We start from the raw sequence: 20,580 nt of genomic DNA on the forward strand, positions 1-20,580 counted from the left end.
CATTCAGCCAGCAGTCTGCATATTTAGGATGGTTTTCTATATTTTGTGGGGGAGGCTTTAATTTCTTTTTTCACATGGTGTTTGAGTTAAATGATAGTATGATGCCAATAGAGAGACTGGGTCTTCTCCCATGCTTTGAAGGACTCTGAGTGTCCCAGCTCTCACTGTGGGCTAAAAGGTGTATGAAAGTTGGGAGGGTCTGCGCTGCTGTGCTGGGAGCAATCTCTTCACAGAGCTGTACAAAGGATATGAATATGGCAGTCCAGTTTCCCCTGAGTTTTTTCTAGGAGTATATGGGGCCACAATGGCTTAAGAGGATGAAGAGAGGGCCCCATGCCCCTCTCCAATAGGTTTTAGTTCTGCACTTAAGCATGTAGCATGATTTCAGAAATGTGATATGAAGATGGTAAATCATGAGTGGGAACTTAAAAAAACTGGATAGACTAGACACACAGAAACAGCAGTCTGCCTTTGTGAATCAAATTTCAGAATCAGAGCCATGGCTGTTCTCCCATGCTGTGACCTTGCTCTTCAGCGCTATTTCCTGCAGTAAGAGCAGAAGCAGGGCTGTTGATAGCTGCTCTCTTACAGCTCTCCTACACTTCCTAAACCCCACCCCTCTCCAGATCTGCCCTGACATCCCTGCCCCTCCCCTTTCTGGTGCTCATCTTGACTGACCCTTGCTCAGCTTGTGCCGTTTGATTGAAGGGAAGTCTCATGTTTGGAAGATAGGAAGGTAGGGAGATGCAAATGTAAATAGTCTAATTTAATATAAAGGGCAACTAACTGTAGAAATGTCAGATTACTTGCCTACAACTTGGAAATCCAAGTTGATTTTGTAAGCAAGTTCTTAGTTCCGGGACCATAATCAGTATTTCAAAAAGATAATTAATAAACGACTGTCTTAATGTTTAATTATGACTGTTGGTGTATTGTACATATAAAATTTATATTGAAAACAACAAATATATGAGAGCAAAGATATGCTGAGTGCTTCTCAGTGACAAAGTCTTTGCCCTAAGTAGACCATATGTTCATGACAGAAGCACATAGATAGCTCAAGTTAGAGATGCAGAGAGGTCAATCATGTAGTTGTTCTCAAGAATTTAGCAAATACTTTTAAGGTACAGATGTATGAAATTCTGATTTGCTACTGTTCAAGTAGATTTTTAATGTCAGTGGTCACATAAACAGTAATAGTTATTGCTGTAAACAGCAGAGAGGCACTGACCAAAGTAGTTCACAAGATAAGTCAGTTTATCCTCTTTAACATAAGGATAATATTTACCTACATTAATTACCGTGAAGTTTATTTTTATTAGTGTTCTTCTCTATTGTTTTTGCTATTAAATAATTTTGTTTACCAATCTTATTTTTAGGACTTTTTATTGTTTATCATCTGCAAAATAGTTAGTCCTAGTAAGAGAGCAAGTGTTGATTAATTCATCAAACCCAGCTTGATTTTCTTGTATTCAGGGAAATTTTCAGAACAGCAACTAGTGAAACTATATTGTTTGATTTAGGGCTATATAGGAATAAGGCAGTGAAACTGTGGTGTTTTCTGTAAGTAGATACCCAATTCTAAGAAATGCTTTCTAAAAGAGTAATAAGAATTACACTGTAAAAGCACTGTCTTTGCTCTCACCTTCATTTGCCCATAGGAGAAACATTTCTGACAGAGGCAAGATGTATTTTAAGTTTTCTTTTGTAAGTAAGATACTTAGATAAGATCAAAACCTGCCTCAAAAGATACTTTGCGTTCATGTTCTCTTGAAAACCTAGGATAAAATAGATGACTCCTGACTTATGGGGCTGATTGAAATTTTAGCTTTACTTATAGTTAAATTATTTATGTTTTGCTCTTTTAACTCCATCAATTTATTGGCTCATGTCATTTTCCTGTCATGTGTCATGTAAGTCTTTTATTTCATGCATCCCATATTGTGTTTTGGAAAGGTCTTTGCAATGGCAAAGTGTGACCTCCAGGTCTGTGGTAGTCCATAAAGATAGCTTTATGTCTTGGTTTTATATCCAGGTCAAGACAAATATAATAGATCTGTTTGGAAAGTATGCCTAATGTTGTGACAGCTCAGACAGAACCTGAGATGGTGCAAATCAGTGTAAGATCTGGCCACAGGAACTTCATAGAATGTATGAAGTGATAAAGTGGTACAGATATGAGATTCACAAGAAGATTTCCTTTAAAACAGAAATAATTGAGGCACAACAGCAGGGTTTAACACAGTCCTTGTAGACTTCTGCCCTACCCAAATGTTGGGAAGAATTGCCTCAAAAGCAATACTTTGGGTACTTTTTGTAACATGTGCTAGTTTGCAAGGCCAAAACAAAGTTAATGAGGGTAGAGTTTTCAGGGATATTATATGACATTCAGAGATGAAGAAAAGTCTTCTGATTTTCAGACTGAAAAGAGCTGATACATTCACAGAGCATTTGTTTCCAATTGTTTGATATTATCACTGCCTGAAAGATTTTTCCTGTTTTTGTTTGTTTGGTTTTGTTTAGGTTTTTTTTCTTTTTTTTTAAATTTAAATGTTTCTTTCTCATGCTACCTACTGACAACTCAGAGAAAAAAAATCAACAGTCTTCTCCTTCAATCTTTTTTTTTTCATGTTAAACCACTCCCTAATCTTTACATGTTATGGTTTCTAGGCTGATGATCATTTCCCATTTATCCCCAGATTCCTTGAAATAATTTTCCAAATTTAAATGCAGTATTCCTCATGAAGCATTGTCTATAATGAGTAGACAGGAAAGGTTACTTGATGTGTATTACAGAGAGTATACCTTTTTATCTCAAAACAGTGTGAGAAGATATTCTGTCTTACTTGCTTCACCTTGCTTGGAGTAATGGTTAGATTAGAGGAGGTATCAGAGTGGTTGTGTGGCCTTGAAATTAGCAAAGTCTTCCTAATTTCCTATAACTGCTCAAGCAAATACTTAGGCACACTCTATTTCTATAGCATTTCATCAGATTCCAGAAAAGCATAGAAATGGATATACTGCATCATGTTATTTAAAGTTATTTAAGTATGGCCCTTGATTGATAATTCACTTCTTCCCTTGTTTGATGTATTAATTTGCATTATAAGATGATTAGATGAATGCTTCACAGGATCCAGGAGACACATATTCTCTAGTGTCTGCAAGAAAACAGAAAGATACTAAATTTTGTATAGTAGTTTCGGTTAATCATTGCTGTTGTCTTGTGTGAAAAGGAGAAGTTTCATATTTGAACGCTGTTTTCCTTAGAGAGAATATAGTTTTGTTACTGTGAATTACAGATAGATTTGATAAAGTATTTTTTCTATAGCTTCTCAGAGCTGTAATTGATTTCAGATTTGGAAATGTGCTGTTTCCACTCTGCATACCATTAAAATAAAATACTAGTATTTGTAAAGTTTCTTTGGAAGTGTTTCTTGTGTGCTGTGTTCCATAGTGTCTAGACTGTCAAATTCTTGAGAGTAAAGGTGCAGTTAAACTAAAATACAGTGCAGCTTTCAGACTACCTTAAGAATCTGTGGTAACTGTGGGGTACTTCCAATACGTGTGTGGATAGAGGTGGTTTCTGTTTGTAATTGTGGCAGTTTCTTTCAGAATATGCAATATAATTCCACAAATGGATCCCCTAGTAGCATTGATTAATTGGTCAGAGAACTGACACATGGAGATGAGCACAGGATGAAGACTATAAATTTTAAAACCTTGCTTGTCAGCTGCATACTGTGGGTTTTGAGGTTTTAATATTTTTTTTCATTTTTCTATGCTGCAGGTTTTTGTGGCTAGGGTTCTGCTAGACTTTGCATTTCTGGTTTTAATTGAAGAGAAAATAAGTCCTTGTTAGCTCTGTTTTATTCTCACATACCCTGCATCAAAACTGAAACCAGACTACTTGCTTGGGAAAAAGTTGTGGCTGCAGCAGAATCATACTATGGCAAATGTCATCAAAATGTCACTGTGCCCAGATTTCCTTTCAGCCTCTTAGTAGGGACTGATGGGTCTGTCGTGTCTGCCTTTAGAGAAAAAAAAAGTAGTGTGGGATATATGTAGGCTAATATTTTACTGGAACTGACAGTTTTCTTGTCTCATATCTAAGAAAATTTTAATATGTATTAACCTTTGATTGTCTTGATAAAAAGGGCTAACTGATTAAAAAAATTAAAAATGTTATCATCTCCCTCCCCTTTAATTGCTTCATTTTAGATTCACTGATTTTTTAAGAATATTTCTTTTAGGTCTGGAAAAATGGTATTTGGACCAGCAAACCTAGGAGAAGATGCAATAAGAAACTTCATTGCAAAGCATCGTTGTAATTCTTGCTGCAGAAAGCTGAAACTTCCCGGTATGCAAAGTAAAGATTAATTTTTAATTTATGTATAACTTTACAAGTGCAAAGAAGTAAAGGTCTCAATGTGCTATAAAGACAAGAACTGAAATTCTATTGAGCTGAAAGACTCAGGTAGGCATAGTCTTCCTGTGCAAGGGCAGATATTAGAATACTGCTCTTTTGCCTAACATCCATGTAAGAGTGGGAGCTCATCAACCTGATGTTGGCATTCAGCATGAAAGCTTCTTCCCATTGAATTTTTTCCCTTTCTTTGCTAAATGGGAGCCCATTTTTCCAGGATCATCACTACAGCTACTATCTGCAATAATTTTTACAGTAAGAAAGAGTAACAATAGAAAATTTGCATGAAAATGCATCAGCTGGGGAAAACCTGGAGGTTTTCTGGCTCTGCTGCAGCCCCTACTTAGGCTTGGTTGGATTGCCTGTTGTTCACATTACATTTGGTAGAATGTGCTTCTGTGTGATGTGTGGCACGTTTTAAAGACTGAAAGCCAAAATAGATTGCTTTCTGTATGACTTTCAGCCACTGATATTTTTTTTTCTGTAGAGGAAGCTCCTTCCCTTCATGGCCTACATGAAGTAATAATTGCTATTTTATTCTGAAACAGAAACTGCAGTGTTATTGGTTTGATTATTTTTGTCTGTGGCAGCTGGAGATAATAGAGGGGAAAATCAGCTGAATGAATACAATCAGGGAAGGTTCATTCATATGGGCTCACACCACTGAGTTCCCCAGGGCTCTCAACTCCCTGCTTCTTATTTGCCTTGCTCCAGATTTTCTTCCTCCTGGAAACATCAAATAAACTGCCATGAGTTATTGGGTTGAACACTGCTTGAGATGTTTGTGCTTTTCAAACATTCACTTGGCTGCATTATTGAATTTGTTTTCCTGCCATAGATTTGAGAAGAAGTGACTACACACTGGAAATTGCTGGTCCAGCCTTTGGAATAGAAGTGGAAGCAAGCACTGAAGAAGCTGATGATGCAGATAAGCCTTCTGAGTGTGATACACAGCTGTGAAGCAGAGAGCTCATGTGTTTGCATTCTTCAAAACCTGTTCTTTATCACTGCCAAGGTTTTGTCCAAAATAACAAAATACAGGTGACTGAGTGCAGCATCTGTCTGCCCTAGCTAGACCCTACAGACAAGGAATGAAAAGAATCAGCTTTATTTACTCCCCTTGCATTCTCTTGTGCTGGCCTTTCTTGTAGAGATTAACAAATCCCCAGGAGCAGGTCACCCCTTACCTGGATGAACTCTCTCATCAGTGCCATTTTTGATGATGTGGGTCATGGTTCCAAGTTATATTTTCTTAGGAAGATGATTGTGACAAATTTATTTCCAAGTGGTAGTAATTTTGTTTCTCTTTCTGCTCCTTACTAAATAAATGAATGTGTACGCGTGCAAATAATTCATTTTCAGTCAGAGCACACTCAGCCCCATGCTCACTTTTCTTGAGTGTAAAAGGCTCTTCAGGAAATTGCAGAAATACTACTTTCTCTTTATTATTGATTTTGATGCAGAGATAAACCAAGAATAAATAAGCCAAGAATAAAGTTTTGGTTTAAACAGTAGTCACGACAGACTGAAAAATTTTGTAGGAAGCTTTTCTTCAAATATTTTCACATACTAAGAAAAAGTTGCACAATAAAGCAGCAGATTATTGGACCCACAACCATCAATTTTTCTCATCAAGTTGAATATACTCTCTCAAGTTGAATATTCTGCGGATTTAATACAAACATTTTGAATATAATCTGACTTTTAGGACTTGCCTGTCTTAACAATATTTTAGCTTCTGAATGTTTTAAAGTTGCAATTGGAAGAAAGATTTTAGAAGTCACAAAGAATAGTATGTTCCATTTGGTATTTAACTTGTTGTTAATGTCAGGCAGAATGTAGGACTGTTGTCTAACAGTGGTGCAATTATATTAGGCAGCATCCACATTTGTTTCTGTTGATGTCCTCTGATAACAGCTGAAGATCAGAAAACAGAAAAATCAATCTGTGCAATATGATTTTTTTAGAATAAAGACTGAAAAGAAGTTTTCGGCAGAAGTATTTCTAACAAAACTGGTGTTCTAATACAGGTTAAACCATTAAAAGCAACTTTTTACTTTGGTGTTGATTAAAAAAAAACTAATGTTCAAATGTTAGTCATTACAAAACTTTATATTTGAATTTAAAAAAAAAGAAATCATATTTCCACTGCAGCTCACAGTAAATTTTAAGCTGTAAGGGGGCTTTTTATTGTGATCTGTGATTTGTTTGGTATATTTAGTAAGTGTCCACATATACATAGGATTTGGAAGTTACGTGTCCCCAGTTTTTATATTGATTATTATATTGATGTTGAAGTGATCAGCATTGTAAACAGTCATTGGAGTAATCATCTACACAATGTTTGGCTCAGATGCTTTCAGTTTCTGAGAGCATTTAGAAGAGGTTCCTACTGTTTTTTCTTTTTAACATAATTTGATAGAACGCTCCCATATTTTTCCCTATCAGATTATACTTCTCATTTTGCAAAATATATAGTTTCTTTTGGCTCTTCTTTTTGGAAGCAAGCCAATATATCAGAAAACTTAGCTTGTCTGTGAAAGAGGTACTTTGATTGCATCTCTGCAAACTGAGGGTGAATTTTGGTCCATATCCCTTAAGGTAGTAATTCTGCTTCCTGTGGGTATCAGTTTAAAATCTGACTTTAGGGAGATATCTGCTTATATGAATACATATACATTTTAAAGAAAGAAATATCTTAAAGATCTTTCTTTAAAGAAAGATCTTTCTCTCAAGAATCTCTAACTATTTGTCTGCCTTTGAATTCAGTTAAGTTAAATGACTCATGGATAGGTCTTTAAAGTCAAAGACAATGTAACTCCTGCCCTAATAGTGTTGTTTTCCTGAAATGTTGCCATAAATTTAGAACACATATATATATTATGCACAAAAAAAACCCCAAAAAACTCTAGGCCAGGCTGGGCCTGAGCACTTCTCATTTCTTACAAGTTTTGAAGGTATGCACAAATCAGATGACCTTTTCTTGGCAATGCTCCTATTGCCTGCAAGAGTGGGTGGCTCCTGCATTCATAGCAACATTTGTGAGAATTTTTATGCTGTAGAGCTAGCTCAGTGCAGATTAATCTTATTCCTTCTTGTCAGTATCTGTCAAGGTAAATACTACACTACAGTATGAAATGGGGATCCTTGCAAGATACTAATCTGTGTTAAAATGTAGTTTATTTAATTTTGTAGCTATTTAATTTTGTTCAGCATGAAATGTTAAGTGGATGAAACAAGAAAAAGAGGCATTTCAAATTGTTCCACTGTATATTTTTATCCCTGCACTAATTTTTCCAAATGTGGAGACACTAAATTCAAGAAGTCCAGTAAATCTGCTGGCTGATGAATTATGCCTCACCTTTCCTTTTACATTTTTTGGGAGTGCTGATTCACATTTCACTAAACTTTAAATTTAAGTATATGATTGAAGACCTTCCTCCCCTCCCTTTTATAGTTCAGTAATAAATTATCTTGAACATAATTAAAAAAAAATTTTGAGAACGTTCTTACTACAAGTTCTGTACATTCTTTAAATTGTCTTTTGATTTCTAAATGCTGACTTTAGATTGAAACACATGCCTACTGAAAACATGAAAAAAAAACCCCAACAGCCTTTTAAGGTGACAGCAGAAAGGCCCACTCACAGTAAAATTTGGGTTCATGTGAAATGAAAGATGTGAAAGTCAGGTTCTTTCTCCAACTGCTTAACAACTAGAGTAGAAGAGGAAATCACGTGTGTCAAACCAAACCACAGGAGTTTCTGATTATTAGTGTCAATATTTGTTTATGCTGAAAAGCACATACAGGGATTTCTTTTATAATTCTGGTGGGTTCAGGAAGAAAAAGCCCTGTTTACTTTGTTCAAATAAGTCAGGCAGTAAAGTTTTGAAAGAACAAAACAAAACAAAAAATCCACCAGAGTATTTATAAGCTCACTTTTTAATATGAGCTTAAAAGAAGCTTACTTAGGAATTCACTTGGGATTATCCACAGCAAAATGTTATTTTGGCATCTGCTACGTTGGAGATGTAGCTTGAACATGTGAAAAATATTCAGAAATTGAAAACCTCATACTCAGGAAGTTTTGGGTTTTTTTGCTTTTATTCATTGTTGTGGTGTATTTGGGGTTATTAATTTATTGTTAATGCAATAAAATTCAAAAGGGATATTACACATGTATTTTCTAGAAATGGACTTGTATTTGTTGTAGTTTTGTCGGTCTATTTCCTATTATTTCTAAAGAATAAAAGAACACTTTCATAATGTTTCTGTTCTTGATAGGTGTAAAATGAAATAGCATTTCTGAGCACTAAGGGAAACAGGGGAAAATAACATACAGAGAATAATGCAGTTATTTTTATCTTTAATCTCAAAGTAATAAACATCTATTCTATATTTATCACATGGTTTCCAGCACGTCTTTTGTTTTAGTTCTGCAGTAGTATTAGTTTCTATTCTTGTAGTCAATACAGCAAGAATACTTCTACACCTGTCTCATAAGCCAAAATTTAATTTACAGAAGAAGCAAGTAGATATTTTAATTTACTTATTAGTTGTTCAGTAAAGTCTGGATTTATTTTGTGTTAGTTGAGATGTGTGCTCAACTCTTAGGAAACTTGGTAAATCGAATCAGTCTTGCAGGTTTTAGAAATATAGATGTCACTGCTTTAATATCACAGTCTTATTTTTTACTGTAATTTTAGTTCTCTGATGTGAAAAGCCTGTATAGCCACAAGTATAAACAAGGAGCTGACATAAATGAATAGCAATCAATTATCAAATCTGCTACATTTTATATCTGTTTTCTGTTCTTAGGATGCTGTTGTCAGTTACTTTTTGCTGAAAAATTGTTCCCAGAGATAAAGAAAAACCAGTCTGGATTGGCCTGGACCTTCTCATCAACTGTGGCCACACCAGAGTCGTCAGTGCTTCCCTTATTGCTAGATCATTTGCAAGATCTGTTATGCTTTTCTTCACTGTCTTCATCATATCTTGACTTATCCTGGAAAACAGTTTGATCTCCCAATTCATGGTAATTGCTTCTGGAAAAAAATTTCAAACTAAAACTAGGCAAAAACTATTTTCTTGTTTGACACTGAAGAGTGTGTTAACAGTTACAGTCCTCTGCCCATTTGCTCCACAGCATTGGTTCTGTTTGCAGAACAGAAAACAAACCAGTGCTTTAAAATACCCCAGGTACCCCATTTAGATGTTAATATTCAGTCGTGATAATGTGCTTAAGGTTCAAGAAGAAAAATCAGGGAAAAGTTCTGCAGGAAAGGAGTAACTTTGTTGCCTAAAGGAAGTCTGGCTGTGATCTTTGTGTCAAAGATTTAGGTAAATGGCTAAAACCTTTCATTTCTCAGGTTGCCACTGAAAAGAATATGATTTAGGTTTGGCACTTTGCAGGTATCCCAACCTATGTAAGGGTGGCAGAAGGGAGGAGGAGAGAAGAGGAAGAGGAGGGGAAGCTGAGGCACAGACAGCAGTCTGACTTCTGAGCTGCTTCTCCTGCTGTTTTTCCTGACTGAAGTCTTGTCCCACAGAGATACTGACAATGTCATCTTGTTTCTGTGGTCTGCAGCATGAGGCAGCAATATGAACTAAAACACATTTGCACAGTGTAGTCAGGATGGCCTGGTTTCAGCAGGTGTCTCACCTGTTGATGAAGAAAGAGCTGCTTCTCCTCAGATGACCCCTACTATGACATTTGAAGTGTTAATGTGCCCTCTGAAAACGTCTGAGCAGGAAACAGGTCAGCAACTGCTAAGGAGAGCAAAGGAGGTGCAGGGTGGTCAGCTAGGAATGGCCACGTATTCCTCCTGTCCTAATAAATGGATATGAGGCTGGCCTCGAGCAACCATAAGGAAATGTGATCTGGATTGACTTCAGGTGGCCTCTATGCATTAAAGGAGCCCAGGCTCACCCTCAATAATTACTTGGTGTAGCTAATTGGAATTAAGGTTGATATCACATGACACATCTGCAGGTTAATTTGTTCTGAATAGGACTCCAAACAACTTGTTGAATGAAAACAAGGACCAGTGTGATCCCAGGAAATTTACTGAGTGTAAAGCTGACCCCAGGCATTGACTTTAGATGGCCCCAAGCAGATCACCAGCTATCATATAGTCCCAAGGTGACCTCTTTTATCTAATTTGCTAGTATCTTGACCTCAGATGAGGTCAACATTTCAGCCTTGGGGCTCAAAAATGAAGCCAATTGGATCTTACAGTGACTCCCATAAGTGACTTAAACTCATGTTTTCTTGAATTGAACTGTGCCATGACTGTGAGAGTTGACTTTAGATGACCCTGCAGTACGAGTTGCATCTTCAGTTGAACTCAGATGACCTCAGACAGGAGTCAAGGACTGTGACTGACCTACTGGCACCAAGTGAGGGGCAGGTTGATGTCAAATGACAAACCAAAGAGTTAATTGGATCTGAGGTTTACCTGAATGACTGGGTGCTGAGCAAAGGCTGCACTGACCTCACATGAACCCTAACAGGCCCTCTGGTCACCTCAAATGAATCCTAATTGCTTAATTGGATACCAAACAGACTTTAAATATTTGCCCTGCCTCCAAAGGAGAAGAGTGGTGACTTTAAAGGACCTCTGTGAAAGTCAGAGGTATGTCAATTCTGTCAAGATCTCTGTTTGTCAGGTTGGCCTCAGATGATCCTAGGCTCCAAACAAAAGCCTAGCTAACCTCAAACAGACCTTGCATATACCTGGGCCTCATGATGGTGCCAGATAAGCCCTATAGGACAGGTTAACTGACCCCTCAGGTTCACCTCAGGTGACCCGACAGAAGTTATTTAGCTCACAAGCAGATCTCAAATGACCGTTCTGAGAAGTGATCATAGACCAGCTAATTGATTCTCATTTAACCTCTACTGACCCCAAGGAGTTACTTGGATCTCATGCTCATTTCCCATAAAACAGAGAATCATCTCCTACAGAAAAGAAAGTACGTCTATTCAATGTTCCAAGTGTCACCAAGATGCTAAACAACACAAGAATGAATGCTTTACTTTGGCAAACACCAAACATTCTCTCTGTCCTTTATGGAATGGTGTATCTCAAACAGAACCCTTACCCCTGGTAGGTCTGCTTACGTGACCTTTTTGTCAAACCCTATCCTGGCTACAGAAAAAAGGGGCAGAATCTTCTAGCACTGTCTGTTCAATACCACCCACATCATTGCTGGGGTTGTGATTTTGGCAAGAAAAAGATGGGGCCAGAAACTGAATGTTTGCTATTTTTCCTGGCTGACTCTGGAGCGTGTGGGAGCAGGATCACAGCCACAGGGCTGCTGGCACCAGGAGAGAGCCCTGCTGCCCCAGGAGAGCAGCAGTGGCAGTGTCCTGTGCCAGCCTGGAGAGCCCCAGGCACTGCTGCTCCAAACTGCAGAGACCTGCTTGGAGATCTGGGGCAGAGCCACCACACCAGGAGAGCTACAGAGGAGCCCAAAAGCCCAGCTGGAGCAGAAGCAGCTGAGTGGACACTGCTGAACACAGCTGAGAACAGTGGGCTGGAGGAAACAGTGGGCAGCATGGCATGGATAATCTAAGCTCCCAAGGGGATAGTTTTGTCCCAGTTATTTGTTGATTTGGAGGGGTTTTTTGTTGCTGTTTTGGTTTGGGTTTTTTTTGGTTTTTTTTTTTTTTTTTTAATGGGGAGATGGAGGGCAAAGTTTGGTGGTGAACATGCTTTTGAGGCTAAAACACCTCTCTCTTTTGTAAATTGTTGTTGGGTTCTTTTATCTATCTTTTAGCTATCAGTGCTCCTGTGGGTATTGTGATTTTCAGTAAATTGTTGTTCCAATATATAATCTCTCGTAGTCCTCCTCCTTTGTGAGAAGGGAAAGGGGAAAGGGAACAGCTTCAGTGGGGTTTAATCTTCCAGATGGGTTTTAAATCACTACAGACCCCTTAAATCTTAAAGGAGCAGCACACAAAGTCCCTTCCAGAGCATGAGGGTAGCTGTCACTCTCCAGGGAACCTGCTTTAATTAACTAAACAAACATCCCAACAGTGTTTAAATAAATAAATAATAAACAGTTTAAATAAATAAATAATAAACATACTTCAATAATTTCATGAACCTCCCACATGCTTGTTTCTCACATCTCATTCTTTTCTTTCTTTTTTCTTTCCTACTCCAAAATTGTTGTAAATAAGACTTAAGGATCAAACTGAGCTCTTTCTGCATGTAAACCAGGAATAATGAATAGTGCCTCTGTTTACTGCTGAAAAATACTAAAAATCTGATGTGCTCTTCATCACAGGTTGCATTTCAATGCTGAGGGAGGCAACTGCTATACTCAGACATTTATGGTAGGACAAAGTGATTAGATTGTCTTCTGCTGGTATCTCTGTTCTGGAAAGCTAGACAAGCTAAGCAGTCACCTCTATATTGAAATAATAGAGAGGGTAAAAAACCACATTTGCAATCAGAAAGTTATACTGATATTGATATTACTAGGATCTGGCAAAGCTTAACCTCTTCATTTGATTTCTATTGAGTGCTAAGCCTTTTTGTACTGTTTTTTTCAGGATCAGCACATAGCTTGCGCAGTGGTTGCACTTGGTTTCCAAATATGTGAGGCTGGACATGAACTATGAGAAAACTGGGTTACTTTTTTTTTGCAAATCTCATATCCTATAGCTTCTTGTCACCACATCCACCCAGCACTATTTACACAATCAGTTACACCAATAACATGAATTTAGATTCTTTTTTATTTTCTTATGAATAAGCAGACGCAATGGCATAGCAAAAAGAAAAGAAGAAAGAAACAAAAAAACAGAAAAAAATCCTGTCACAATTGTTTTTGTACACTCATATGCCTGTTAGATTAGATTTGGAAATTAGAATATCAACTGCAAATTTGGCACCTCTGTTCTGCTACATTTGAGCACAAAGCCATTCTTCATAGATTAATCCACCTACCTTTCCATGCAGAGCAAGAAAGTCGGTGGCCCAAGGGCTTGTGTAAAGAGAAACTGTGGAAAGGGAAATATGAATTTACATAGACTCTCCTGACTCTCTTCTCCTCAGAAAATGTAGATCAAGGCTGCAGAAGGACCATCCAATTGCATCCTGCAGGTCCATGAAGAAGAAAAAGAAATGATAGACTGAGCTGGTGCCAGCTTTCCACTTAAGATATTGTAAAATCAGCTACTTTTAACAAGGCTATATGTTAATAAAAAAAAAGAAAAACCAAACAAACCCCCCCACAATACCACCTGTACCCAAGACTCAAAACTAGGAGAACCCCAAAATCCCTTATAGAAGTTTAAATGTTTACTTTCCAATTGCATAAAAGAAAAAAAAAGGATATATTAAGAAAATGGAGTGTGTGAGGAGGTGGGGAGGGGCAAGGTGAAGGTCTTTTATTTCCAACCCTGCAATATCAGGAAGCACAGCTAACTCCACCTGAATCCAAACCCCTCTTATCCTGTAAGTCTGCTGTTTCATACAAGGCCTTGATTCCCTAAGCCATTACAGAAATTTTGTCACTACCTCATAAGACTTACTCTAGTAAGTCTTATGAGGTAGTGACAAAATTTCTGTAATGGCTTAGGGAATCAAGTATTTATATTTTCATTAAGATTACTGCAACAGCCTTCAAATAAGGCTAGAGACATGTGATTTTTTTGGAGCAGCTGAAGTTTATTGCTTGGCTAGTGAGCTCTGAAGTGTGATGTATAATACACAAAATAAATCCCCTTTAAAGAGCAGCTGGTATGTGTGAAAAGTCAATTTTCTTTTCTTTTTTCAGGACTACATCTGTTACTAGAGCATGTCTGAAGCTGAGGATTCAGACACAATAGTTAAGGGAAGTTTAGATGCCCTGTGAGGACATTCCTGCAGTTTGAATCCAGCCTGAGGTCCCAGAAGAACTGAGAATTTGACAGCCTTCTTGATTTTGGTAGTAGCCTCCAGGGCCTCTGACTGTCACAGCATAGCAACTGCCTCTCAGTAATTCTTGATGTTTGGAATTATTACACCCCTTCCACCTCCTTGGAAGATCAGGACTTCCCTACAGATTGCAAAATGGCTTATGGAATTGCATGTTCTAAATATTGTTAGTCTCTTCAATTTTTCGAGCTCAAGCTTATGAAAAAATGGCTCCTATGCATGATGCTCTTTGAATCCATGTAATGAGGAAAAAACTCTAGATGATGGCTTCTTGTTTTAAAGATGCACCATTTATTAGATACTGGATTCTATTTATTTTTCTGTCTTGAATTTGCAGTTCCATGTGCTCCACTTCATTACCTAGTGTGAAATCCTAAAAGGCAAACACTAACTAGTTATTTCCAGCACTGTGCCCTCTGTTCAAATGATTAGGCAAAAGGGAAGATATACTTCCATCTCTTGCTGTTCTAGACCATGCTGAATTGGAACATCCCATGAAAAATCCCATCTCTTTTTTGTTTGTCTCAGTCCTGAATTCCAGTCTCCACCTACACGTTGAAGTCAGGTTAGTAAAAGTATTATGGCACTGAGCTTCCATGCTGACTCTATGATAGCTTTTCCTTGAATTTCTCCATTATCTGAACAGCCCTGTTTACCAAACCTATTATCCTTCCCCCTTGGTTTTCAAGCTGAGAAAGCAAAAGGAACTTCATTAATGGCTCACAGATTGATAATTAACAATTTACATGTCCCTTGTAAGGCTGGTAAGCAAAAGAATTGCTTTTGGACAGTGAAAATACTGGAGAGAAGGAAGTGGGAGTCAACTTATGTGGTTAAGTTGTGCTGCTTCATTAATCACAATCTATCTTTTATCGCATTGCTCAAAGCCAAATCCATTCTGTTTCTTGGGAATGTGTTAGATTAAAATCAAGTGCTCTTAATGCATCTTTGACATCTGGCCTAGCAGCTGGCTATCACTAATATTGCTCTTTAGAAATGTCAGGAGCCACATTTACTGTGACCATTCTAGTCCTTCTGATTTAAGCTACTGTAGAGGGCAATGAATTACCTTAAAGGAGCTCCTTTGGAAAGTCCTAAGTTTTATGCTGGATCCCCTGCCAGCCTCACCACTTCATGAGTATGAACAGTCATACAATTGAACTGATTTGACTTTGCTGCTCCTGGAGTTTCATTGCTTTTAACCTTGGGATGTAATGATGATAATGCCACGCTAAGTGCCTCTCCTACCTGGGTTTGTCTGCTGAAGTAGGGCACCCATTCTTGTTAGCTGAAAACTGAACTGACTTCCAGTGAGAGGGGAAATAGATTGAGCATGATTAATACCACTATGAATGCAACCTATTTTCTTGCAAGGCTTTTGAAGGTGGTAGTCCTCCAGAGATATTTATTTCTTTATTAATTGTAAACTTGTGCCTAAAAAAGGCTGGGATTTCACACTCTCTCTCCGCCAATAACATCAGCCTGAAGGCTCTACTCTCTTCTTTCTCCAGGTAGACTTGAATATAGACTGCATTAAATTTGGGGGGCAATTGTTCCCCTCTAATGAAGGTGCAGTGGGAGGACAGTTTTCCTAGCAGTGAAAGGCAAAGAAATTAAGAGTTGGTCAGTGAAATTGTCCGTACCACAACTGGGAGGACAAATTGGAGTCCTCAGCTTCCCAGATACTGTGTTGCCTTCCTTATTTCCTAGATGTTTTTCCAGTGCCCTCTCATGCTACCTGCTTCTGACTCTGACTTGGAAAGAATCTAGGAAATGCGATGAACACGAAGCAGAATAGCAGTTTGAGAGTCTTTACTATGACTTGGCCATTCTCAGATTGAAGGCTCTTAACAGAGGCATCAACTTCCTCCACAGATGTTGTGGTCTGAAGTGGCCATTGCTTGGACCCCCAGGAGCCAGTTATTATGGCCTGCTTTTCAGCAGTACTCCTGCTCATTGGCTCACTGGGGCATCTGCAAGGACATTATACACCCTGGGAGGGGCCCCTCTTGACACAGTGCAACCTAAAACCTCTGATATTTCCTAGAAAATCCCAGCATGAGAGATGATGAGGGCTTTGTTTTATTGGTCAGCCTGCGAAACATCCAGGTATTAAAATTATTAGAGAGATGTCTCTGCTTGAGTAAAAGTGCAAATGAGACCACATGCTGAAGTGATTTATGATTTAGCAATAAATTATTTATATTTAGCAATAAATGTGAGGTAAGAGAGGGAGACTTAAAAAGAAAAAGAGAGGGCAGGGGGAGAGGAGCAGAGTGACCGAGTAAGTCATCACTATGTGGATCCTGGTGGTGTCAGTCCCGATCAATCTGGGCTGGGGGAAGTCCAAGTAACACAGAGTCCACCAGGTTTATATTTATTCACAGTCAGGTGAAAAAGTCCAGGTACCTCCTCTGGGGCAGGGAGTTTTACACTAGATGATGTTAATGCTTTGGATCATGGGACACTTCAGGAACCTTTGGAGATGGTTTATGACATCTTCAAAGATGTTACAACTGCCTCTTGTCTCAGCAAAGTTGAGTCAATTATGGCTCATTAGCAGGGATGGATATCTTCAGGCTATGCGTAAATACTGGAAAACCACAATTTGTCATGGAGTAGAATGGATCTGTTCAGTGTGAACCACTCCTACCTCCACTGCTTGGCTGGACACAGGATGAAATACACATTTTTACTATGAGTTGAGAGTAATGTGTCAGCAGCCTTCTGTGTTGCAATGCTGCTCCATATTGAAAGGAATAGCAGCTCAGAGATCCCTGTTCAACACAGTACTGGAAACAGAATCTCTTGGAAAAAAGCCTTAAAATATACTGGAAAAAGTTTTTAATTCCTCAAGCTCAGCTAACAGAGACTAGTCATTAGTTCAAGTGGTTCAACCATATGTAAATTGAAAACAGAATCAGACATACTGTCTGTGCTTTGGAGCAGGCACTTGAAGGGCACATTTTCGTTCACACTGGTAAATAATGAGTTGTATACAGTCATCAAATGACTGAAGAAATTTGAACAGAAATTCTTTTATTTGTCTTCTGTGATGTGTGCTGGTTCCTTCCATAAAAGAGATATACTGTTTTCTTTTAAATCTAATGAAATCATGCATCATATTGATATAATTTTCCTTTACTTTCCAAGGCTCTATTGCTCATAGGAAAAACTGTGGCTGCAGAATTTTGATTACAAGATTCAACACTAATGGCAATTTTTAATCTTTTGACTGTTTACACTTTTATTAGCTTCGGTCACAAATGCTCTCAGGAGATTTTTGGTGGATAATGTCTTGCTTAGGGGTCTTAAGGTTCAACACCTCTAAAAGTGCAAAGCACATTTCTATTGCATTTCCATTTCTATTTATTCTCACTGAATGTTGTCAAATCAAAAGAAAATTAACAAATTTAGATAACCTATTTCAGACAAAGATTTTTATATCTATTGATTCAGTTCACTAGTGTGCAAAAGGCATGATACCTCTGCTTTGCTAGCATTTGGAGAAGGTGAATGTTTTAGAACAGCTGGATATCCTTTAGCATGCAGCATTGAAGGTTAGGAGTGAGGAATTTAAATCCTGATTTGTGAACAGCCACAGCATCTCAGCATATTGTTTCAGTGAAATCACAGGACTGCTGAATTTTCCCTTAATAATGTAAAGGTTGTTACAGTTCTGACTAACCTGCACAGAACAAGTCACTCTGAGACCCTGGAACAATCGCTGTTCTCAGAGAGAAGAGTGGATTTCATTAATAATCCAGATGGAAGCAAGAGAATGAGGAGATAATTGCCAAGACAATAGGTGTTTATGTGATAACATCTGAAAATTTTGAAATAAAGATGAAATCAGGGCTTATTCTGCAAAGTTGACAAGAAATAGCTAAATATGTATATATACAGGTGTCAAATTATCTGTTTGCCTAGAAATGAGTAATCCATGATCAGAGTCAGCATCCCTAAAATACAGTGTGTAAACTTGGTGGTGCTGTCATTTCCTGGTAGGCCTCTCAATTATCTATAGAAAGGTATTTTTATTTAGTTTTTGGACATAAAATATAAATTCTTTAAGGCAGTATTTTTCTGCACAATGTTTGGCTGCTAAAATGTTCTGTACTTGAAGATGAAGGTGCATGGGTAGCTACACTCAGATAGTTACTTAAGCACACATCTTTGTTTTCACAGAGGATGTAGTGATTTCTTTCTATATGGCATGAGTTTAAAAAGCACACACAAGCTAGTACCACTGACCTTCTAGGATGTCATTCCATTTGATGTAATGCTCCTGAATGCATTGCTGCAAGAAAAATTGGGAGGGGGGTGGAAATTACAAGCCTAGTATAAATGACTGACCTAACTTCTAAGCTAACAGTAGATTTTTATTGGTAGAGGAATACCAAGCATGTATTTGCTAAAACTTTATAGATTTACATGTGTGACGTGCTGTCACAAAGCAGCAAAGGATATACCAAATCTTGTCTCAATCACTGAGTTTTCCAGAGGAACCACACAAAGCTGATCAACTACAACTGCAATTTTAGTGATGTTGTCTTTATAACTGGATGCATTTTTGAATGCCAAAATACAAAAAAACCCCACCAGGATGGCGGATGCAATTTTCAAAGCCCTCTGATAAGGCTTCTTTTATTAGTCTGAGGAAACTCCAGATTAATTCAGCATTTGCTCAAATCTGCTACTGATTAATTAGTGGAACTGCAAACACATTACATGACACTTTATTAGGACTGAGCTGAATCTGCTGATCATGGAAGTGCTCTCTTAAGCTCTTAAGTAATGCAGTTATTGTTGTGAGGATTTTTGAAGGCAAATCACAGCAATTATTTCTAAATCACTGATAGTGTTCAGTCTGTTTACTTTCATACACCCAAAATTCCAGGCATTCATATTAAATATGGATGTTGTGCACCAAAATCTTCTTGGACATCTGAACACCAGCACACAGCTACACTGGAGTTGCCATAGGTTATTACAAATGTCAATGTACTGCAGAAAGCCATGAGGAGCAGCAGGAAAATGTCATGTGAGGCATCCAAGAACAATGCAAACAGGACCAGTGCACCTCTCTGGCCAAATGAATTCAGCCCTTACAGGCAGAATGTGCAGGTGAAGGACTTGCCAAGATTATAGCATACTTTTAATGCATATCTGTTGGGGGAGGTAATATTTTTATTAGACTGCCCACTGTAATTGGAGTAGAAACCTTCTGGGATCAGTCCTTTCATTGGGGTTAACTGAAACTCTTATGTTTCCTATAAATTTCACTTCTCCCCTATATGCAGACCGTTAAAACCACAATTAAACTCCTGCAGGCATAGGAAGGTAAACAGACATTTTTCAGAAATGGAAGCATGACCTTTAACACCAACATTACAGCTACATCTGCACCAGAACAAGTCAGAGTTTGTCCTCCCAAAGCAATCTGCAAGGCAAAGAACTTTTTCAAGATGTACTGGGTATATGAGGATGGGAAGTGAGATTGACAATAAAGGAGTAAGAAGGAAGAGAGGCAGAAAAATTGTTTAGCTAGATTTTGATTAACTGAATAGAAATACTGGACTGTTTTTAGGATGTTGATCACACTCCATGAGACAGTTTCTGTTACAAAGATGTTGTCTGAAGTGCATGTAAGTTATGGTTGAATGCATCTATGATACATCACGATCCAGGAGGCTGCATTTGCATGGGTTTGTAACTAATTGAAGTATGAAATAATTGGAAGTATTTAATTTTTCTGGGACTGGCAACTATAATTACTAAATTTTATTTTGTGTAATGCATTGTGTTTCTAGAAAGCCTATATTCATCCATCTACCTTCAAGAACCTGCAATGTGAAAAATATATAAAATAGTTCATTCTTGTAGGAGGAGATCTGTTGTGGGCCTGCACATACTGAAATATGAAATGACATTTAACCAGCACAATAGTGTAGTAAGTTATGCCCTGTAAGACTTTTATATAACTGTGTCTAAAATAATGTGTGTAAATGCAGCACTCCATTTATTTCATATGGCTAGTAAACTCTTCAGCTTCATCATATCTGAAATATAAATGTTTATATATGAATTCCCCATTACACTTGTCTGAAATTTTTCCAAATTGATGTGAAACCTTAAAATGAGCCTTAAATATCTGGGACTTGAAAATCAAATAAAACTAAGCTGCACTTGTGCCTCTCATGACCCAAATTCACTTACCGG

General features: G+C 37.9%; 1 protein-coding gene across 1 annotated transcript in view; it reads left to right on the top strand.

Moving 5' to 3' along the window:
• The window catches only part of TRPM6 (transient receptor potential cation channel subfamily M member 6), an 84,629-nt gene extending 79,243 nt beyond the window's left edge, over positions 1-5,386 (top strand). The window contains exons 39-40 of the mRNA XM_036403779.1: positions 4,254-4,360; positions 5,265-5,386. Of these exons, the coding sequence (XP_036259672.1) occupies positions 4,254-4,360; positions 5,265-5,386 (229 nt within the window). The remainder of the gene's footprint in view (positions 1-4,253; positions 4,361-5,264) is intronic.
• Positions 5,387-20,580: the final 15,194 nt, after the last annotated feature.

This window comes from Molothrus ater, chromosome Z (assembly GCF_012460135.2).
Source record: "Molothrus ater isolate BHLD 08-10-18 breed brown headed cowbird chromosome Z, BPBGC_Mater_1.1, whole genome shotgun sequence".
In the NCBI taxonomy this organism is placed as follows: Eukaryota; Metazoa; Chordata; class Aves; order Passeriformes; family Icteridae; genus Molothrus; species Molothrus ater.